Source organism: Athene cunicularia (genome assembly GCF_003259725.1).
Source record: "Athene cunicularia isolate RWA chromosome 7 unlocalized genomic scaffold, athCun1 chr7_part1, whole genome shotgun sequence".
Classification (NCBI taxonomy): Eukaryota; Metazoa; Chordata; class Aves; order Strigiformes; family Strigidae; genus Athene; species Athene cunicularia.
In genome coordinates this window covers 12140668-12162620 of record NW_020799107.1, presented here as the reverse complement: position 1 = coordinate 12162620, position 21953 = coordinate 12140668, and the positions used below count along the sequence as shown (strand labels likewise).

The 21953-nt window shown below is 46.4% G+C and overlaps 1 protein-coding gene across 1 annotated transcript in view; it reads left to right on the top strand.

Annotated features, from left to right (window-relative positions):
* Window positions 1–379: 379 nt before the first annotated feature.
* The window catches only part of FAM207A (family with sequence similarity 207 member A), a 58881-nt gene continuing 37307 nt past the window's right edge, over window positions 380–21953 (top strand). The window contains exons 1-3 of the mRNA XM_026852423.1: window positions 380–477; window positions 2386–2455; window positions 2890–2998. Of these exons, the coding sequence (XP_026708224.1) occupies window positions 380–477; window positions 2386–2455; window positions 2890–2998 (277 nt within the window). The remainder of the gene's footprint in view (window positions 478–2385; window positions 2456–2889; window positions 2999–21953) is intronic.

The following is a 21953-nucleotide window of genomic DNA, read 5'->3' as shown; positions in this document are numbered from 1 at the left end:
GAGGCAAAACGAGGAGGCCTGGAGCTTCAGGGCCCGCCTGGGCCCCGGAGAGAGCGCCCTCCGCGTTCGCTAGTAGCCGTGGCGCGGGATTACGCGAGTAGCTGTAGTTGCCACACGTCGGGGAGCGGTAAGAAATTCATAAAGAATTGGCTTGGATCTCCAAACTGAAAAAGAAATTAACAGTCAGAACCCAACGGAACAGTTGAGCAGGTATTCTTGATTGGCAGCGCTGGGGTCGCCCTGTGGATTCTCCACCATAAGAGCTCCCAGGAACTAAGAAGGGACATCAGTTTATATACACACAAATCATTCATGAGATTTCCTGGAAAGGAATGTCTTATGATGATGAGTTTCTGGAATTCTTTTACACAGTCCGAGCATGCATAGTAAAAACAGGGTGTGGGTCTTTGGTGGTCAAGGGAAGCAGTACGTGGTCTTCTTCACAGTATCTGCTCTTTCCAGAGCACGCACTGTGATGTAAAGTCCAGGTGCATTCTTCCTAAATCAGTGAGATCACCCTCCCTAGATTGAACCTCTGTGTCCTGTTTGATTTCCCCTCAGCTTAGTTTGCCCAAGTGCTCACTGAGAGCTTTGAGTCTGCCCTCAGTGGGTTACACAGGGAGCATTTCCGAGGGTAAACAGCTGAGGAGTCCTTGTGAAACAAACACAAGGAAAACTTTCCTGCATCACAGTTTAGACAATCAGAAATTCATTGGTTTAAGCCCTTTCAAAACCCTAGAAAACAGAATGTCCTGGACCATGAAGGGAATGTCAGGGATTATCCTGAGGATGAGTTATTTGCCAACCTGGCAAAGTGACTATTTGATTACTTCAGTTGGCAATGAAACTAACTTTTGAGTGTCTTGAAAGTGAACTACTTTCATTATAATGCCAAAAAACATACTCACAGGTCAAAAGGACCCCCGCCCAGGTTAAGACCCTTCCCCTGAGCATGTGTAGTAGTAGTGGTGTCTAAAACCCAGGTTTGTCACCTGGTGTGCAGTAGGTCTATAATCACACACTCAGGAGGGACATTACTTATTTTAGGCTTGTGTAAGCCTTAGTGCTTGGTGGTTTCCTTCAAATCAAGCACACCAGTGGGACTTTCTACGCTGTATTTATACACAGAATTTGCAAAGATAGTGATTTTTCAAGTCCATCCTCTCTACGATGATTGGTTAGCAATTTACATACAATTATAATACTGCTGATACAACCCTTCTACTACAATGCGTGCTCAGGGGAAGGGTCTTCACCTGGGCAAGGATCTTCTTAACCTATAGGTGTGGTTTTTAGTATTATAAACAGGTAGTTCAGCTACAGATACCTGGACCTTGAGTCTGCTTTCCAAGTTGGTGATGTACTCTCTTCAAGGTCTGTTGGTTCTGGAATGTCCTTGCTCAAGGCTATGGGCTTATTCTGCTGATTCGGGATGTCTTTGGTTTTAACATGCACAAAAAACATCTTTCTTGACCTAAGCATAATTCTGCTACATTGTTCTAAAAATTTAACTTTCAGTGGTAGAAGTATTATGTAAGAATGTGAGAATGTAATTATGTAAGAAGAATTATGTGTTATAATTGTATGTTAGTCACTAACCAATCAGTGTGTAATAGGTGTGTTTGGAAAAGTACTAACCTCTTGATTTTTGTGTATAAAAGGAGCATGAAAACCTGCTGTTGGTGTGCTTGATTTGTGAGAAAGTCCACCAAGCACCCAGGCCTGAATAAATACAGTATCTCTCCTGAGCACGTTCAGATTGGTTTACTGCATGCCGGGCATGAATCTGCTTTTCAGATAACACTCTGGTGGTGGCTACTGCCGCTCCACACCGTTGGCTGTGGTGATGGAACTGCCACGCCGTGGCGGCTATGGCAGCCATGCTATGGCACGGCCAGGCCTTTAGCATGTGGGCAGGAGAGCCTTCTGCAGGCGGTGGCCGGCACTGCTCCTGCTGCTGGGGGAGAGGGTGCCTGTGCCGCCTCTCGCTGCCGTGACTTGGATGCAGTGGCAGGGATCATCGCCAGTGAGTGTGGGGAGCAGAGGGATAAGAGGCTGCCTGGCTTGTTTTGCAGTCGTTCTCTTCGATTTCAGGTTAGGTAAGGTGGAGGTGAGCTGTGAGTTTACACTCAGTCATTTAGGAGATTTAGACCGTGTCTAGTTTTACCAGCTGTGGTATTAATACGCAGTTCAGGTTAAAGGTGGGTGCCTCCCCCAGCCCCCTTGCAGCAAGGACATGGAGCAGCAGTAAATAGTTTTTATGCACCTACAGCCTTCCTTGTGAGGAGGGAGGAATAGGCTGTGCCATATACAGCTGGTTTTATACCACTGTGAAGTTACGTGTCAGCGCTGGGCTAAAATAATAAAGTTTTCTAAGCCAACCAGAGAAGCCAGTGCAAAGCTTAGGACTTACACAAGTATTGCATGCTTAAAGGAACTAGGTGCTGAAGATTTGGTAAATCGCTTGTAGTCACTGAATCTGCGTAGTGTCCATTGAGTTAGGATTTAGGCCCCTAATCTGCTCATTTGTTGCTTATCTGTATTGTTATGTACTTACATACCTGTAATAAATCTTGCTTTTCCTAAGGATGCTTTTCACAGTCCTCCTAGGAGTAATACCTGAATTCTCCTGAGTGAGGTGAGGTTGAGTTCAGGTAGAAATCTGTTAGGAATACAACAGTCCAAAATGTGACTTTGTAAAACTTCAGTCTGCGTGGAAGAGCCTGGGGGGGGCCAGGCCAGTGGGGTGGCTTACCTCAGGAGATGTGCCTGCACACTACCCCTGGAGTTTGCACCCTGCTTCTGACTGGATTTGATTTTTTTTTTTTTTAACAAATGTTGCCTTGTGGTGTTTGTACTGACTCCTGCTTAATGTTTCTTTTGGATAAGGACTGGGACTTCTCATCTTCTGGTGTCTTTGCTGGGCTGAAGATTGACCCTGATACTCTAGTAAAGAAGCTCGACTTGGACTCCAGAAGCATCATTTCCTCCAGAACAGGTTTGTTATATTTTGAATGAGTGCCGCTTTAGGTTGTCAGCAGACACTGGCAACTGTATTTGCAGTGGCTGTCAGAACAAACCAGGAGCATGGAACCCAGGCACAGCATCCCGTGTTCCTGCAGGGGCTTTTCAAAGCAGTTTCTGTTTGAGGAGGCAAAAAGGCATGTGTGTGCTTAGTGCTCCCCAGGTGGGGAACTAGCTTCAGGCTACCTGTGCAGCTGGAACCCCCACCTGTGGGATGTCCCCGTGGCCTGTGGGATGTCCCCATGCCTTCGGGAGGGATGTCCCATAGCACCAAAGACACCTGGTCCCTAGAGGCTAAGGGGACAGCAGAGCCCAGGCTGTGGCCTGGTCTTTGGGCTTCCTCTGTGGCTGCTTTTGCCTCACCAGCAGCTGCCATTCATACTCCAGTATTTTGTCAACAAGTTGCTTTTTGTGCCTCAACAGTGCTTTACCCATAGCAGCTTGATGCAGCCAGTTCTCTCTTCCTGTCCTTTGCTGTTGCGAGGTCCCTGGCTCAAGGGATCCTGGGCCGGAGAGTCCAGCTCACCAGGGAGTAAGGGGAGTGAGAATGGGAACATAGAGGAGACGATTGAGGTGTTTGTTTCTAGTCCCACGACAAGGAAGTCCTCCCTTTAGTTGCTTCATGGCAGAGCAAGCTTTGTATCTGAAACTGGGTTTTACCTCTCTGAATGGAAGTGGATGGCACAGCAATCTGTCCTGGTGCAGAAGATGCATGTGACTCCCGAATACCTTGTTTGCAAGCTAAGTGAAATTTCTTCTCACCATGCAGATTAATACTACTACAGTGACTCTGTTTTCATGTCTAGGGCTACAAACAAACCCAGTAACCACCCAAGGGCTAGTGGCTACCCAAGCAGTGGTAAGCAGTAGCACCCATAGCCCATTGGTCGTATTTGGTCACAGTGAGGGAATGAGAAGTTTGTGTGAAGACATGTTTGCTGGAGATGCTTGCCCTCTGCACAGAAACCTTTGTGAAATGTACTCTTTTCAAAACACTGAGCTCTTTGTTCCTAAGTCTCTTGGGAAAAGGACATGTGTGCATATGTGTGTGCATGTGAACATAGCCATCTCTTTAATTAAATTAGACAGTGTGTTGTTGCAGGCTGACAGCCTGCAATCCTACTCTTTCATTCCAGGCTACAGCTGTACATGTCTGGTTTATAAATAGACCTGTGCTGCTGGTCCCTGTGCAGTGCTGATGATGCAGATGTGCAGTGCCTGACTATGTTTAACCCTCTCTTGAGGCTGCATGATGGCTTCCTGCAGGCAGTGATGCTGACCCCAGTGCTTTGTTCTCCCTTGCACTTTCCAGATGATCAGCTAAAAATAGCTTTTTATTTGGGGGCTCAAAACTGCAATTCAATGAAGCAAAAAGGGATTTTTTTTTTAATTTTTTTTTTTTAGATCTTCCCGAGCTGCTGTGCCCTTTCTTCTTGTGTCACTCTGGAGCCATGTGGAGGCTTTTTCATTATGGAAATCAATTCATTTTTTTGTGTTAATTCAGTGAACTGTAACTAGGCTGTGCATACAATGGCAGACACCCTGGAGTTAGAAAAGAGATTGTAGGCAGAAGTGCTTTGTCTCCTGGGATCTCTGGTCTGCTGAGAGCCTGTTCAGCAGGAATTCAACTTTACTCCAGCCCTCCCTGCCCCTCTCCTCCCATCCCCCTGTGTAGTTCAGTGCACGGGGTAGGATTCTCCTGTACATTGTTATTTTAGGATTTAATAGCAAGACAAAAAAAGTGTTTCTCTCCCATTTGCTTTTCAAGCTCTGAGAAGGTCAAGTTGGCAGACTGTAGGTGGGCTTATTCTATCTCCTGTGCTTTTCACAGCCGAGGAAGATTTTTTTTCTGTCAAGGATCCTATGTGGCAGTTGCGAAAGCTGGTATGTTTGTCCTGGGTGTACCTAAGATTGCTTCATATTATTGAAGATTGCTGGTATCTCTGTGTTTTCTGTTATGATCTGGCCTTGTGCTGTGACACTTTAGGGACAGCCAGGAAGACTTCAGTGTGGGCTTAAAGAGACCTGAAGGGCAAGAGTGAAACAAGGGAGCAGTTACAGAGCTTGGACCTGTCAGGAAACACTCTGCTGGGTTACCAAGCCCAGCTGGCAGCTACAGGTTTTGGCTCTGTTATCTCTCTTCCTTAGAGAGGAAGCCCTCTGCTTTTGGAGATGTGGTTCCCAGACAACCAGCATCTCACTCAATGGCTCAGCTTCCATGGCATTGCAGCATGGTTGAAGGTATCTGCCTAAGATGTTTCCGGGTAAAACATTTGACCTTCTTACTACTATTCTGCCTCTGTTCCTTTCTCCACTTGGGCTTTCACATTTTGGCTTTATCCTTGAACTGGGGGACCCAACTTTTGTCTTGACAGAGCCTGAGCACCACAGCTATGTGAGCTGGAGTGCTCTGCTAATTCTGAAGCTGTCAGATGTGAAGCTGGCCCAGAAGGATACACAGGGATCAAGAGATTGCTTGTTGCTGAAAAAGTAAGGAGGAAGAGGTGGTGACATTGGCTGTGGTGCCACCTATCAGCACAACCCCTCACTGTTTAAGAGAGGACTGGCTGGATCAGCAGAAGGCACCTGGAAAGCCTGGTCTCCTCAGAGCATGATGCAGGGACAGCAGTTACTTCTGAACCAGTGTGAGGTAGGGGGAAGAGCCAGCCAGGCCTGCTCCTGCCTGGAAGACTTGGAGGGTTGTGGAGCTCCCTTTCCCCTCTGTCTTGTGTCTTTGTCCTTCTGTAACAGGGATGACTTGGTGACAATGATCTTTAGCTTGCTACTTCTCTTGGGTTCCTTGGCTTCCCTCTCTGCCTTGTATACCTAGCACGTACTTTCTGGCTTCCTACTTTGTCCATCCTCTGCCTATTCAGCATGCTTGCGTGATTCCTTCCTCTCTCCCACATGTCCTGGGCACTCAGGGCAGCTTTTACAGATTACCTTTGTCCAGCTGTGAAGTTATCTGTGCTCATTACAAAATATTCTGCTTCGTTTTCTCTGGAGAAGATGAGGTGACTCTTGGTTCCTGTCATCTTTTTGCTCTAAGACCAGAAGTTCAGACAGGTGAATGAGGACTGTTAGTTGAGCAGCTAGAAGAGATGTGTTTCTCTTCACTGTTACGTTCATGTGTCTGCCATGAGTGTCCTGCCATATCCCAGTTGTTCTGAATGCCTTACATTTGGGAGGTGGTGGAGAGCTGAAGAAGCAAGCTGCAGAGAAAGGCAGGAGCCTCTTTGAAAGCCACAGATGCAGTTAGTGGTTGAGGCTAAAACTGTAGTAAGGATTACCTCTCCCAGCTTGGCCTGGAGAGACTTTTTTTCTCAGGGTTTGTGTTCAGCTTTGTCGTCAAAGAGGATGACTGCCTTCTCCTCATGTTCCTTATTCCTAAGGCAGGTTTCTGGTTGCCCCGTCCATTCAAAGCAGCCTGCAGAAGGTTGGGAGTATGGGGAGATGTGTAAGCACGCAGGCCTTGGGTGCAGTGTGGGGAAAGGCTGCCTGTATTGTGGGGCTCTAACAAAGACAGTCAGGGCAGCTTGGACAGTAGGCAGAGAAGGGACATTTTGAATTTGCTGAATTATTTGGAGTACCTATGAAAAATACCCCTTGCATACTGAATTTTTACACTGCGCTTCATTCTACAGGTCGGGTCTCTTCCAATTAAAATCTAGTCTGAGGAAGAGCTTGGAATTGGGTTAGAATTCAGAAGATGTCAGCTTGGAGCTCAACAGTGGTCAAAAAAGCAAATGGGCTGTTGGGAAGTAGGAGAAGAGAATGACCTGGGGAGCATTGCTTGCTCCATAAATAAATCCATGGTACATGCAGCTATTTTGCTGTGTGGGGTCCTGGTCCTCTCGTCTCAGAAAAGATGTAGCAGACCCGCAAATATTCAGACGAGGGCAGCAAGGCTGCTTGGAGGCCTGGGATACCTGCGTAGTTGTTCCTAAAGCAAAAAGTCCTGGGCTTTTTGGGAAGGCAGCAAGGCAGGGTGTGATGGAAGCCTGGTAGCTGCATGATGAGGCAGGTGGGTGCGGCTCTCTGCTGTCTCTTCCACTACAAACCTGGAAGAAGCAATGACAACAGCAGATGGTAGACATGCACCCGAACAAGAAAGACATTTTGCATCTCATGTGGCAAATTCAGCTCTGGGCTCTGTGTCTGTACTGCACGTGATGTTACCATCACTGGACACTTCTGTGGGTTCAGAAAGGGGCTGCATTGATTGATGGAGTGGGCTGTTGGGTTTTTTTAATGCAAGGATTTGTCTGGTTTAGGATGTGCAGGTGAAGTGTGCTGTTTCTGCTCTTGCTGGGTCTTACTTAGGTGGAAAAAGGGAGGGATATTGATTGAGGCCTGGAAATGCCTTGTTGTGTTGTAGCAGGCAGTGGTCCTAAATCCAAGGAGGTTCCTGTGTGCAGCACAGAGAGGCAGGCAGGGGGCTGTGTGGTGGCTCAGGCCACCGGGACGTGCAGGGAGGGGACGTGGACTGCTACCAAGGCAGGGTGGGACAGCTGGGGCAAGAGGAGGGCCTGAGTGATGTGCTAGGGACTAGCTAAACAACAGCAGAGCATGATTACTTCCATGTGATGCAAAACTTAATCTGGAAGACCTACTTTGATACCTTGGAGCCAGAGGGATGCAGTCCTGTAGGAAAGCAAGCCACCGTCGTGCTGGGGCTTCAGTGCTATTTTCTCTAGCCACCAATGAGAGAGGAGACCTCTCTCTACCTTTTTTCCCCTTAGTTTTTCTCAATTCATTAAGTGACCAGATTTTGCTCACCTTTTGCTTGTGGTTATTCTGAGGGATCAGGGAGGAGCATGATATGTAAGTTGGAAAGTTCATCTATATCAGGGTTAGTATCTTAGTTAATGTCAGTGATTGTGTGTTCTGGGGCTGAAAGGAGATAGAAGGAGGCCTCTTGTTTTGGGAGGATAAACTGGTGGTTCTGGTTCTTGCCCACCGAAGGTCCCATATTTTTGAGGATTCCTGGTGCATCTGGTGGAGGCAGGGTGTCCTGTCAATCTGCTACTCTCATGGTAATGGTTTCATTGCTTCCCTTAGATACAAGCTGGATTCAGCATGTTTGTTGTGGTTGGTGTGAGGTATCAGCTTAGACTGTTCTGGCATCAGTACTTCCTGTGGCATGAGAAGGAGAGGGTAGAATTGGAATAAGAAATGTCACCCAAATGGATTTCATTTTAGGTGAGTTGTGTATGTGTGACAGTAGTAAGCCACTAACATGGAAAGTATTTTAATACAGGGAGCTCTGGGCCATGGCATATTGTGAAGCAGACCTGATGCAACTTCTTTCTCCTGCTCTGCTTCTTGTCTTTAATCATTAGCTCATCTTAACGCCAGATTCCAGATGATTTCCACATGCTCGTAGGTAACAAAATCCAGCAACATCACTGTGAACACTGGAGTTAAGTCCATGAGTTACGTCTTGAAAGATTACTTCCTATCAGTGTAGTTTAGTTAGCTACTGACGTAAGGTAAATCAAATGCTTTGCCATAATCTAATCCATGCAAGGAGCTCTGTTACTAGTGTGAGTGAATAAATTTCATCTGGGTGAGTCTCTGTAGCACAGGAATTAAATGTTTCCAACTAAGTCAGAAATGTCCTGTCATATGGTGGGGTTGCTTTATTTTTTTTTTTTAGGTTTTCTTTTTTAATGTTAGCTCCTTGAAGGAAGGGCCTATTCAAGTGTGGCTCTGGCAAACCAGTTGCTTGGGAATGGCTCTTTTTATGGAGTGGATGATTAACCAGTTGTGAAATTATACGAACAGCTGGACTGGCAGCTTCCTGCTTTATTTTCAGCTTCTCCAGAAGGGAACTGTGACAAGATGTGTGGTTGAGAAACCAAAAGTGCAATGACAGCAAGTGCTACCTTTTCAGAATTGCTCGTAAAACTTTAGCTTGTCACCTTGATTTCTGAGGTTGTGGCAAGAGTAGCTTTTCCTGCAGATTGCTCTAACAATCTGTGCCACTGGTGAGCCAGGAATATGTGAAACATGGATTAAAACTATTTGCTGCCTCTGGTTCTGGGCAGGTTAAGGGTTCTTAAGGATATCATAAGGTCTACCAGAGGGTAGGTTTAGACTAGATATAAAGAAGACATTTTTTTGCTATGAGGGTGGTGAGACACTGGCACAGGTTGCCCAGAGAAGCTGTGGATGCCTCATTGGTGGAAGTGTTCAAGTCCAGGTTGGACGGGGCTTTGGGCACCCTGGGCTAGTGGAAGATGAAAGAGGGTTTGGACTAGATGATCTCTGAAGGTCTCTTCCAACCCAAACCACTCTGTAAGGCTGTGATTCTGTAGCGAGGTGGGATGCACAGAGTGACATAGGACATTAGTCTGAACAGAGGTTATGCTGGGCCTCGCTGTTGCTGATTTACACAATGTGATGCAAAACTATAGGGGAGTTTCAGCCATGCATGCGGTAGTATCTCTGACTTCCTTTTGGATCTTCAGAGCTCTTGTGCTCTGATGACCAGGACTGTCTTGCAGCAGCATGGGGTTCTCTGTCAGTAGCACAGAGGGGAACAGAGGAGTGAAATTACTGAACATCTGACAAAGAAGGAAGTACTTTCTTGCTGAAGAAGTGTGGAGAGAGGAGAGAATAAAGTCAGGCCAAGCAGGAACCTGACAGCTTGGAATTGCTGTAGTCTGCAGCCTGTGCATAGCCTTGCTTTTCCCCTTTGTTAGATACTCTGTGAGTTCCTTCTGTTACCAGGCCTCCCACTGCAGAGTCATTGACTATAACCTTCTGGTTTGCATCTCAGCTTCTGCTCTGGTGTTCCAGATTTGCTGTGTCTGTCATGTATCTGCTCCCTTCTCCTTGGGCTCTGCAGCCACTTGTCCAATTCTGTTCTGTTGCTATCTCAAATGAGAAGCAGAAAAGCTGTGTTTGGATGGCATCATGATGCTGTCGTGGGACCATACACCAACTTCATGTGACACGATTTGCTTTCTTGTTTGTTTTTTTAATGGGTAATGTGCCAGAATCCACTTAAGTCCTCTCCTATTCCAGCATCGCTGTTCCTGCAGTGTCTGGACTCATGGTTACCACTGCAGTGGATCCACAGTTGTGTTGCTTGCAGAATTGCAGCCATGGCCTCATGACTTATGAGGAGCTCTGACAGGATGCTAATCTTTGTGTCCCATAACTTATTCCCATCTGTTTGTTGGGTTACTGCTTGTTTGTGGCATTTCAGTATTAGGGTTCTTCCTCTTCTGTCCTCACCCATGATCACGTTTCTCCATGAAATGCTTCTGTGCAAATCCTAGAGTTGTGCTGTTGGTAGGAGCAAGTTGCTTCTGCTGGGAAGATGAGAGGCTGTTTCTCTGCAGAGCATGATGTGAATCTGCCCTCCTGCTATGTCTAATCTTAGCACTGTGTACCTTCTTTAGGCAGATTTTTGGTGACCTGAATCAGTAAGAACAGGCCGGAGACATCGGCAGCCTTCCCACTGCATACATTTTGGGCCTTTCCTTCACCTCCTGTATGGCATGGTGCCTGCCATGTCATATAGTCCCCTTCAGCTGTGCCTTCCTGGGTACAGCGCAGTGCCTAGCCTCATTAAGCTGGAGGTTTCCTGTTTGTTTTGTTGTTTGTTTTTTTTTTTTTTCTTTTCTGCCATGTTGGTGTGTTTAGCAATTGAAGGATAAAAAAGAATTTAATCCTGTTTGTTTTAATGAACGCATCCTTTCTGAGTATCAGTTTTAAGCCTTTGCTGCTTTTTCTTAATGCGCACTTGGGGTATTTTTAAATCTGCTTGTGCTGGTCATTTGCCACATCGCTGGTGTGGAAAGCTGCTAGATCTTCATGATTCTGCTGCTGTTGCTTTTCTTCAGCATTTAATTCTGTGCTGGCAGCTGTCATACTCTGTCTTGTGTTTGTTTTGGGCAGAGAGCCTTTCTCAAGCTGTTCCCCACTGTAACACTTTTCAGATAGGAAGGGGTGAAAATGGTTTGCTCCTCAAACTGAGGATGACAGTGATTGGCCTGTGAGGAGCGGCTGTAGCATCTCTAGTGTGTGTAAAATGTGACGTGCTGTGCTAGTCCAAAATGACAAAATGTTCCTGCTCCATCTGTCTTTGTTATTAGCTGCCCAGGCCTTGGTCTGTGTGAATTTTGAGAGCGTTGAAATGCTTTCCCTTAAGGTGGTGTCAGAGGTAGCCTATTGGCGATGCCCTTGGTGGTGTTGCACTGAAATGATTTTGACATCTGAAAATTTCTACTTGGCACGTGGATGCTGCCCTAGGAGGAGCATCTGTTTGAGTGGCATTTAAGCTGGTATTTCTTTCTTTCATGAGCGGGGACTGGATATCAACATATCTTTAAAACAGGGCACCCAAGTGCCATTAAAGGAGCCTTCAGCTATTGCAGCTTGGGTAAAGCTCAGCCTTTGTCACACAAACTTGTGCATCCAGCCTGTCCCATTCACCTGCTGCCCCTGATGTGGGCGGTGGCAGCTGCTTTTTGTGGTTTTGAGGCAGACAGATTACCTCTGCAGTATTGTGATGGTTTGACTCTGGCTAAATGCCAGGTATCCACCAAGTCGCTTTATCACTTCCCCCCCCCTTTTTCCCCTTGTTTTCTCAATAGGGTAAAGAGGGGAAAGAAGATAAACTAACCCTTGTGGGTGAAACAAAAGCAGTTTTAATATAAGCAAGGCAAAGCAAAAGTCCGCGTGCGGAAGCAAAAGCAAAGAGATTTAGTCTCTACTTCCCATGGACAGGCGATGTCGGGCCTTCTCAGGAAGCAGGGCTCCAATATGCGTAGTGGTTGCCACGGAGGACCAAGGGTGACCCCCCCCACCCCTTCCTCCTTTCTCCCAGCTTTATACTGAGCAAACGTCATATGGTATGGAATATCCCTTTGGTCGGTTTGGGTCAGCTGTCCTGGCTGTGTCCCCTCCCAAGATCTTGCCCACCCCGTCCCACTGGGGGAAATATCAGAAAGAGCCTTGGTGCTGTGTAAGCACTGCTCAGCAGCAGCCACAACACCAGGGTGCTATCAACACCCTGCCAGCTCCCGACATAAAACACAGCACCGTGAGGGCTGCTGTAGGGGAAAACCAATTCCAGTTCAGCCAGACCCAGTACAAGTATCCCTCACCTCTTGCCCCAACAGGCTGAGAATGACACATGCCAGTGGGCATCCAGCCTCGGGTAGAGACCAGCTCCCCTTCCATGTGCAGACTTGAGGGACGTGGGAAGAAAAAGGGCTCAGGAAAGCCAGCAACAATTTTGGCAGTTCCTCATGTCTCTTTCATATTCTTACCCCTACTGTATCTTCATCCACCCAGGAGACATGAATAGTCAAAGTGCAGCCACCTTCAGCCCTGAGGACTCTGTCCCAGGGCAGGCATGGGCTGCACACCTCTCCTTTGCGTGCCTCTCTCCTCCCCACCCATGTACCTTCTGCAAGGTGTGTGTGTCCTTTGGTAACCTGCACAGGTCAAGGATGTGTCCCAGGACTGAAACATGCAGGTCTCAGGTCAAACTGCAAACTTCCCTCCATAAACTTGTGTTTTCTCCGACATTGTGTGTGAAAGTGCTTGAAACCTTGAAAAGAATTTGCAAGAAAGGAAAAATTTCCAGGAAGGGGGAAAGGCTGGGCAGGGATTAAACAGGCAAAGTGATACTCTTTTCCTCTCCCCCCAGCCCCAAGGTTAATGACTTGGCATCCAGAAATGGCTGTGAAGGACACTGTATGTGTCTTTATTGCATTAACTGGGGGAGCAGTTCCTCTGCCTGTTTGTAGAAGCACAGTCCAAAAAGTATTGCTCGCTTCATGAGCTGAGCTGTAACTAACCCTGTCCATCCCTGTACCCTGACTGGTGTGGTGCATTGCAGCCAGAGCCTGAACTGGTGCAACTGAGCAGGAGGAGACTGACCCTACCAGGAGGCTCTTGGTCCCAGCTGAGACCGACCAGCATGGAACAGGGGGGAGCCCAGTGCCTTTCTTGCATAGCATCAAACCACAGAATCACAGACTGCTTTGGATTAGAAGGGACCTTTAAGTCCACCCCCCTGCCATGGGCAGGGACACCTTCCACTAGCCCAGGTAGCCCAAAGCCCCGTCCAACCTGGCCTTGAACCCTTCCAAGGAGGGGACAACCACAGCTTCTCTGGGCAACCTGTGCCTCCAGGTTGGGCAACTAGGGCCTTACCACTCTCACAGGGAAGAATTTCTTCCTTCCAGCTAATTAAAATATACCCTATTTCAGTTTAAAACTATTAACTCTCATGCTATCCTACACTCCCTGATGAGGAGTCCCCACCTTTCCTGTAGCCCCTTTCAGTCCTGGGAAGCTGCTCTAAGGTCTCCCTGGAGCCTTCTCTTCTCCAGCTGAACACCCCCAACTCTCTCAGCCTGTCCTCACAGGGGAGCTGCTCCAGGCCTCCGATCATCTCCATGGCCTCCTCTGGACCCACTTGAGCAGGTCCATGTCCTTCTTGTGTTGGGGGCCCCAGAGGTGGACACAGTACTTGGAAAACTTGAACCTTCTGGAGACAGAGTGCTGTTAACTTTTGATAACCCGGTATGCCATTTATTAATAGATTTACAGAGTTGACAATAGCTGAAAATACTTTTATTTCAGGCTTAGGACTACTGGCAGGTTGCTTTTTGGCTGTGGATGGGAGTTCCCATAAGAAGACCATGTCACAGCTTGAAGTAGAGAGGAGGGAGCAGGTGAAGAGCTTGGAAGGGTACTGACCAGCAGAGCAAGGCTGCATCTAGGATAGCCACCCTGGTAGTTTTATAAGGTGGCAGGTGACAGTTTACCCTGTGTTCCTCTTCCTTGCTTTTTGTCTGAAATGTATTTGGATTTTTGACTGCATCCTTAGGAGCTGCTCTTACCTTGACACCTTGTAAAGGCTGTTTTGGTGTCTGTTTTATAGCAGGCCATTAGAAAACTGCATGGTGTTTGAGAGGAGCTCTGATAGCTCTTTGTGGGATGGGAAGCCTCTCCAGTGAGGTCAGATGCCCTCAGCCTGCAGGTTGCGTCAAACAGAAGGCTGTAGGTTGCAACAACGCACCTTGAAGCCATAGGGCTCTTCTGTTGCTTCAGTCAGAGGATGAAAATCAGTGGGACCTTGCTTCAAGAGTCAAGCTGGCCAAGTTCTCCGTCAGATGTGAAAAGCTGTGGAAACTGCTTGAGATGGAGGACAGTGACCTGCTGTAGGTAGCTTCTGGGAGAATTTGGAGTGGGAATCCTACTGAAAGCTAAAGACACTGGTGCCTTAATAATATTTTTTTTAAAAATAAAAAATCCATGCTGTTTAAAATTAAACAATTTATTGTCTGTGCAGTGTGGTGCTGGCTGTGAGAATAACTGTATGAAACTCCACTTTAATTAGAGTCAGTGCAATTAAATGGAAAGAGCTAAATGAGCATCTGAAACTTGCACTGCTTGAAGTGCTTTGACTGCCCTTCTGGAGATAGACCATTTCAATGTTGTGAGTGCCTTCTGCCAGATCATGGGAATCAGTTGTGTTAATATTTATGGAAGTAATTAGCTTCCTTTTTTCCTTCTCTCCCTCTAGCTGTTGTAAGTCCTTGTTCTTAAAATTAATGTTTAAAAAAAAAAAAAATCCTCCAGTTAGCTAGTGGTCATGGATACTGAGCACTACACAAACACAGTAATGTTTTCCAGAGTGCCCGAAGCTGCCAAGATGTTTGCAGTCTGCTCCGTGGAGAGGAGGCTGTTGGTAGTGGGAAGAGCCTGAAATGAGTCTTAGGAGTTTGAACGATGTGTCAGATCCCTGTAGTTTCTTATTATGGTTGGTTCCTGCGGCTGTGCCTGATGCGTTAACATTCACCACTAGCAATGCTGGAAGGTACATGTCTGCTCCGGAGCAGCCTTTACGTGTTGCTTTGTGGGCTGTGTTGAAGCTGGGTGGCTGAAGAGGAGGGTGATGGCGATCTCACCATCATCACCATCACCTCAGCCTCAGTGAAGGGATTGGGGACGCCTCTGGTGAGGCTTCTGAGGTGCTGCTCTGTGCTTTTGCAGAGCCTTCCTCTGGCCTTTGTAAAAGCTGGGCGCTGAAGTGTGTGCTTTTTAAGTGAAATGTGTCAGGCCCTTGTGTCACTGAAGGACTTGCTGAATTTGGGGCCAGTGTACCTCCTTGCCTTCCTGGTCAGGTGTGATGGGGCATGGCACTTTGCATGTCATGCTGTGTCTTGCTCCGTGTAATTATGATTCCCAAGGCTTTAGAAGGATACTAATGTAGCCTGGTATTCTCCTGCTAAATCAGTTTAAAATGGTCAGACATCCTTACTTACACAAAAATAGATCAGCCCTGCTTAGTAGAGTACTGATTCTGCAGTGTTACAAAAGAGGGTTATGAGCTGAAATCCATGCTGTTCTAATGTTACAGCTTCGGCATAATCAAGTTACAAAATTATAAATGCTACAAAGAGAGAGGAGGCGCAGTTCTGCACTGGTGGTGAAGATACCACCCAGCACAAGTCCCCGTAATGAAAACCTCTCATGGGGTATGAGAGGAACAGTTTAACACTGCGTGAACTGAGAAACTGAATCCCAAGAGGGATGAAGGAGTGCTTGTGGAGAGGGCAGATTGACAGCTCTGGAAGTTAGAGCTCTTCCCTTGTCACCAGCGTCAGTATGGAATTGTGTCAAGCTGTCAAATGTATTTCTGAAATATGCGTCCTGGGAGTTTAATATTTAATAGATGCTCTATTTAGAAAATTGGTAGAGGCTGGTAAAGGGTGGATGACATGCAAGGTCTCCTTCTTCTGAGTTGCCCCTTCTGACTTGCCTTGACAGGCTTTTTGGGTGCAGGAATAAATCAACCTCCTCTTTCCTCTGCTAGTACCCTTGGCAGATGCCCATGTGAGGAAGGTTATTTTGCTTGGGTATTTTTTCCAAGAACTTCTATGCTAAGATCATCATCTTTATAAATCAGATTTCTGATTTACCTAGGGATAAACCTCTGCCCTGCTAATGTGGGTCTTATCGGAGTTACAGGCTGTGTATTTAATGGCAGATGTCTCAAGAGTTGATGTCTATAATTCAGACTGAGACCTATAGTACTATTCTGTGTAAATTATCCTTTATTGGAATAGTAGCAGGTCTAGCTTGCCTGAGGTTTTGGTTTTTTGTTTTTGTTTTCTAAATTATACAGTCTGTTAATAGGGAGACAGATTATCTGTAATTCTTCAGTTACAGTACTAATGGCCCATAGGTTATAATTATGGGAAAACATGATACTCTCCCGGAGCCACCTCCTTCTCTCAGGCCACCACTGATTGCAGTGCACGTTTAAAAAATAGTATGTAGCGCTGGCTCCTGTGCTCAGAGCTGTTTGGCTCAGGGGATCCTCTGATACAGAGGTATTCAAAAGGTCTTTGTGCGCAATTTATGCACAAAGGTTTTCTTTACACTCAGGTAGAAATGCGTGTACCAGCTGAAGGTCTGTTTGCCCACTTCAGTGCTTCAAATTGGCATTACTGATGTTCATATATGGCATAACTGGTAATGGCACATAATTTGGGTTTAGCTTTCTAGTCAAGGGGCTTATAGAAAGGAAGTAAGTTTTGGGGTTTTTTTAAATAGAGTTTTTAACACTGTCAAATCTCAATGGACATTGTCTAAACTAAATGCAGGAAACAAGTCTATGCAAGAATTAAATGCAGTGGGTACTGAAATATTCTGGGTTGTTTGAAGTGGTAATTTGGACAGGTTTAGATTGAACTAGCAGTGTTGCAAATATGCTATGAAGCTAACCACAGAAAATGGATCCTGCAGGAGAAGAGGCTATCCAAGCAGATGTTCAGGCAAGGAATGACTGTCAGCTGGAAGGTACTCCTGGAAGCATTGTCTTTAGTGATATTGTCAACCAACTCCAGTGAAACGTCATGTTTCAGAGAGTCCCTCCCTGGTAGGATATCCGAGGGAAAATGGGACACACAAATTTGTTTCCTGGCCCACTGGTGCCATGTCCTCAACTATGCATGGAGGACACAGAAAATCAATAGATCTGCTTAAAGAATTTTGGCTTCTGGGGTTACTGTGGACATTCATGCCTAGTGTGGCTGTGCATGTGCATGCTCTGGGCTGATGTGCTTCCGTTGCATTTCCTAGCTATATGACTTTTAAAATTTGTTTTTACTTCCATGTTTTCCTCTCCTTCCTTTCAAAATAAAGATTACTTGTATATTCAGGTTACTGAGTGTTCTTATGTAACTGGGAATGGGCTTCTTTTGCATGGGTAGTACATTCCCAGCTGTGACAGGTACAGGCTGTGTTGATTGTATTCAGTAGTTATTTTGCAAGGAGCTTTGAGTTGAAACAACCTGGTGTGCTTGTGGATTGGGAGGCAGGGAAAGGCTGTTCCTTTCTGCTGACAGAAATCACAGTTTTGAGTTTTAAGTTGCTTTGTTCAGTGGCACTTTCATCTTCTTCTCCATGAAGCTTCTGGCTATTGCTTTTGATTCATGCCAGCAATCTGTGACCCCAGGGCTGGGCTTGTGTGTACTCCTCTGCAGCTGCAGGCATGCTTGGTGCTTCAGTGCCTGTAGCTGAGCAGTTTTTATTTGTGGAAATAGCATACAAATATGTAGGTGCTGTTTATATGGGTTTATTTTAACTTCTTCATGTCTTTTCTTCCTCCAGAATAGAGGGTGTTGGCCTGTTTACCTGTATTGGGTGTGTCGAGGTTTTGGTAGCAGGAGAGAGGTCAGGGCTGCCCTCTTCCCGACCCACCCAGATCCAGACAGCTCCACTGCAGCCACAGCTGAGCCCCTTGGCCACCACGGCGGTGCCTCTGGGAAAACATGTAATTAAGAAGGTGTAAAAGTGCTGGACAGGTGGAGGAGTGGGAGAAAAAGTGAGAAGCATCCCTGTGAACACCAGAGTCAGAAAGGAGGATTAGGAGGTGCTCCAGTCACTGAGCAGCCTGTGGAGAGGACCACAGTGGATAAATTTGAGGAGGAAGGAGTGTGGCAGAGCAGAGCTGTGATGGACTGACTAATGCTAGTCCCCGTCCCCCTGCGTTGTTCAGGGGAGGAGGTAGAGGAGTTGGGAATGAAGGAGTGAAGCCGAGCCTTGGGAGAAGGGGAATGGGTGGGGGAGGGTGTTTTAGTGTCTGTTTCTCACCACCCAATTCTATTTGAATTGGCAATGCGTTAAATTAATTTTCCCCAAGTTGAGCCTGCTTTGCCTGTGATGGTGAGTGATCTCCCTGTTACTTCGGCCCACGAACTTTCCATCTTATTTTCTCACCCTGTTCCGTTGAGGAGGGGGAGTGATGGAGCGGCCGGGTGGGCACCTGGCAGCTGGCCACAGTCAACCCACCACTTTACTGTTGCTTGGTAAAAGTTGAGATTAAATTCAGTATCAGGTAGAACTGTTGCTCGGTGGCTGTTCTCCCTTCCTTACCACCTTTTTCAACTGAATGTCTTCTGAGCACTGTGCGGATCCAGAGACACCCTTGCATGAGAACTGAATTCCTTTGCTTTTCATTAATACTCACGGATGTTTAAGCAAGTCATTCCTCCCTGTTTCTGTTGTACCTGTGTATCTGTGACAACATCATGGCCCTCTGACAGTGAAGCGTACACTCTTAACTATATAGCATGAGGTTACAGTGTGTTCTTTGCTGGGTTGAATTAAGAGATTGAATTTATGAATAGCACCCAGATGGACCCAAGGAAGGGATAGGGAAGGTGAATGATGCAAATGTACTTTGGAAGTAACTTTAGAAGGGGGGATGGTCCTCATGAATGCTGGAGAGGTGAGCTGATAGATACACCTGTTTGTGTCCTGAAGGTCAGAATTAGGAACCAATTCCCTCCTTCTATTTGGGGAAGGAGTGGGAACAAAACAGGACAGCCATATGCTGTAGCCTAAGCTCAGAAAAGTACAAAATAGGTCTCGGGTCCATCCAGATGTTTCTTTTGCATGTCTTCGCTGTGTAGGAGGTGTTGCCTTGCTCCACCTGTGACTGCACTGCTGACAACTGCAGCATGAAGGAATGTGCCTGTGGCCGAACAGAACATGTCTCTTTGAGAGTGCTCTTTTTCAGATGTTAGATGTGCTCATTAGAGGGCAGCAGAATAACTTTGTTTTTCTAGGTCAGTTCTGTATTTTTGAATGATATTTTTCTCCTCCGCAGGACACAGAACAAAATTTTCCAGTTCTTCCTTCAGTTCTTCCTAGTGCAATAAGTGCATAAAGCAGCTATGCTTGTGTGAAAACGTTACCCAGTATAAAGAAACATAGAGCAATTATAGTAAAAATTTGCTTCTTGGAAGCTTGTAAGTGTTGCAGGCTCAGATGAGATGGAGCTTCTTTAAGATTAAACCACAAACGGCTAGCACCATATGTGGAAGAGCAGCCAAAAGAATGTTTCACAGCTAACTTAGGTTTTGCTCAGCCTAATTCTTATTTGACCTATATGTCCATATGTGTCTGTCGATTTGTTTGCTCTACCCCAACTGCTGCAGCCACGTTTTTCTACTTGAAGAAAATGTTAAAGAACCAAACTTGCTTCTTCTGAAAGTAATCTTTAAATGAGATCTGATAGTATGCCCCCCCCCATTCCTCTAATACAAATACTATAAATAATTATGGCACCAGTCTTTAAAGGCTAAGTGAGGCTGGGATTTGGAGCCCTACGTTGCAATACTTAAATGCATTATTTATTATGTAACATTCATAGAAGAAGGTTGTAGCGCTGTTTGTCTTTGCAGCTAGTGTGTTTCTGGCTTCAGAAACAGCTATGTAGAAATCCTGGCTAGGAGCAAATGTCTCCAATGCACATTTTATTAGCAATATTTTGCACACTGTTGACCTCTCGGGGGGATGTGAGCTGGTTCAAGGCAGCTGCAATAGCAGGGAAGATGGGGTTTTCAGTTTTAGCAGCATCAGCCATTGGTTTCCAACAGATGGCTCTGATTTTGTAAGGTCCTCAGTGGAAGCAAAACTTCATTAACTAGAAGAAAATTACTATTTCAAGAGATGTACAAATGGGTTTTCTGCCTTGAGAATGTTTGCTGAATCTTCCTCTTCCTGAAGCTCCTTAGCCCAGGACGGTGGAGCCCTTGTGAGTATTGGCAGGGGGAGACATGACACCTTTCTCTCTTTCCTAGAATGTGTTGGGGTGTTTTCACATTACATCCTGCAGATTTTTGTATCACCCTTTCCCCTACACAAAGGGGGATGTCTTCACCCAAAGGGGCACTTAGCTGCAGGTTCCTCAGGATTTGGTGTCATGTGCTCCTCCCATGGGTGGGGTCTCTAGCACAGCAGGGTGTACTTGGCTGCTGCTTTCTGTCCTACATTATTTTTTAGGGTGGCAATATCCAAGCCTGCAAACCACTGAAGTGGAACAGCCTTCTTGATACTGGCAAACGTTGTTCCTGGCGCAGCGGCTTGGATTAGTCCCACCTACTGAAGAAGTCCAGATTGTGCTTTGCACTCCCGGTTTGCAATCCTGGCATTTCTTTGTGTCTTTGTTGCAACACCTCAGCGGAGGCAGGACTAATGGGAAGGTCCCAGTCAGGAAAGAAAAACTGAACAAAGCCAGAAAAATGTGAAAAATGCCTCACAGTGCTTGGCAGCTCTTGGTCCATTAGGTAAAAGTTAGTATCCTGTCAATAGGGTAAAAAGATTAAACTCAGCCTTACACAAAGTGAGGCACCAGCAGTAAGTCTGTAGACAGACAACGTGTGGATCTAAACCCCTTTGACTGTTTGGTCCATATTAGGAAATTAGCAGGCAGAGTGTTCATGCCAGCAGCGCTCTTCACCACAGAGAAATACTCTTTGCCAGCATCATCTTTGCAATATGGAAAGATCTTCTGTGGGCCCTTCTTTTACAGTGAAAGTCTCTCTCGTTCTGAGAACTAATACAGTATGTTTTGGGGGATGCGGATGTTCTCAGTAGGTGTATTTTGTGCATGGTGAGCCTAAGCCTTCCCTACCCTTGGGAAGGGGTGTGTAGTATTTCTGTTTGAGGATCACTGTTTTTTCAGGAATGATGCCAGGCCCATGTTCCCCTGTAAGCACGGGGATACTGAAGCACAGAGAGGCGAGGGGACTGTTGCTTCTCAGGGCTCTCTGATTAGTCCCAAAGCTGAGAAGATCGAGACAATGCCAAATATCTGACAGCTCTGAAAACTTGACAGCAGGGAGTGTCAGAGAAGCATCTACTATGGCTGGGCCTTACCCACCCCGTTATTTCTTTTAATGACAGGAGTGTTCTTGCACCAGCTCTCTTCTGGCACCTGCTGGTTCTCATAACTGCACAGGGTAGATGGGGCTGTGGTGAGAGCACCTGTTTGTGCTAATGCAGGCATGGTATAAATGCTGTGCAGCAGTGCATGCCTTTTGCTGAGGCTGTTAGTGTATGTGTCTGCTGCTGGCAGAGGTGTAGAGAGCATGAAGTACAAAGTGGTGGAGCTCTGTCATTTTTTAAAAATTTTACTTGCTTTAAAATAGATTCTGCCAGGAGAACAGCATTCCCCGATGGGTGACTGATCCTGTCCTGCAAGTTTCAAATAAAAAGTGATGAGGGAGAAAAAAATAACTTCTGCCTCTCCTAGAGGGTCTCAGATCTTGATTTTTCCTTTTTAAAGATTTCATCTTCACTTAAGTGAGCCAAATGGGCATACTGGAGTAGAGAGGCTTGCTCTAATTGAAGACTTCTTTGAAAGAAGGCAGTTGTCTTGTGTGAGAATCATTGTGGGAAAGACAAAGGGTCCATGGCAGAGTGGTCAAGGCCAACTTTGGCAGGAGATGAAGAATTCCATAGGAGGTCTGTAGTGAGGTAATGGTCAGGGTGGTCTTGTCGAGGGGCTTGGTAAAGACAGTGCCTGTGTGTCCCCTGGAGCCGCACAAAAGAGGAGTGGGATGGTGGGGGGTGGGTGTAGGGCTGTCGGGGGGTTGGGC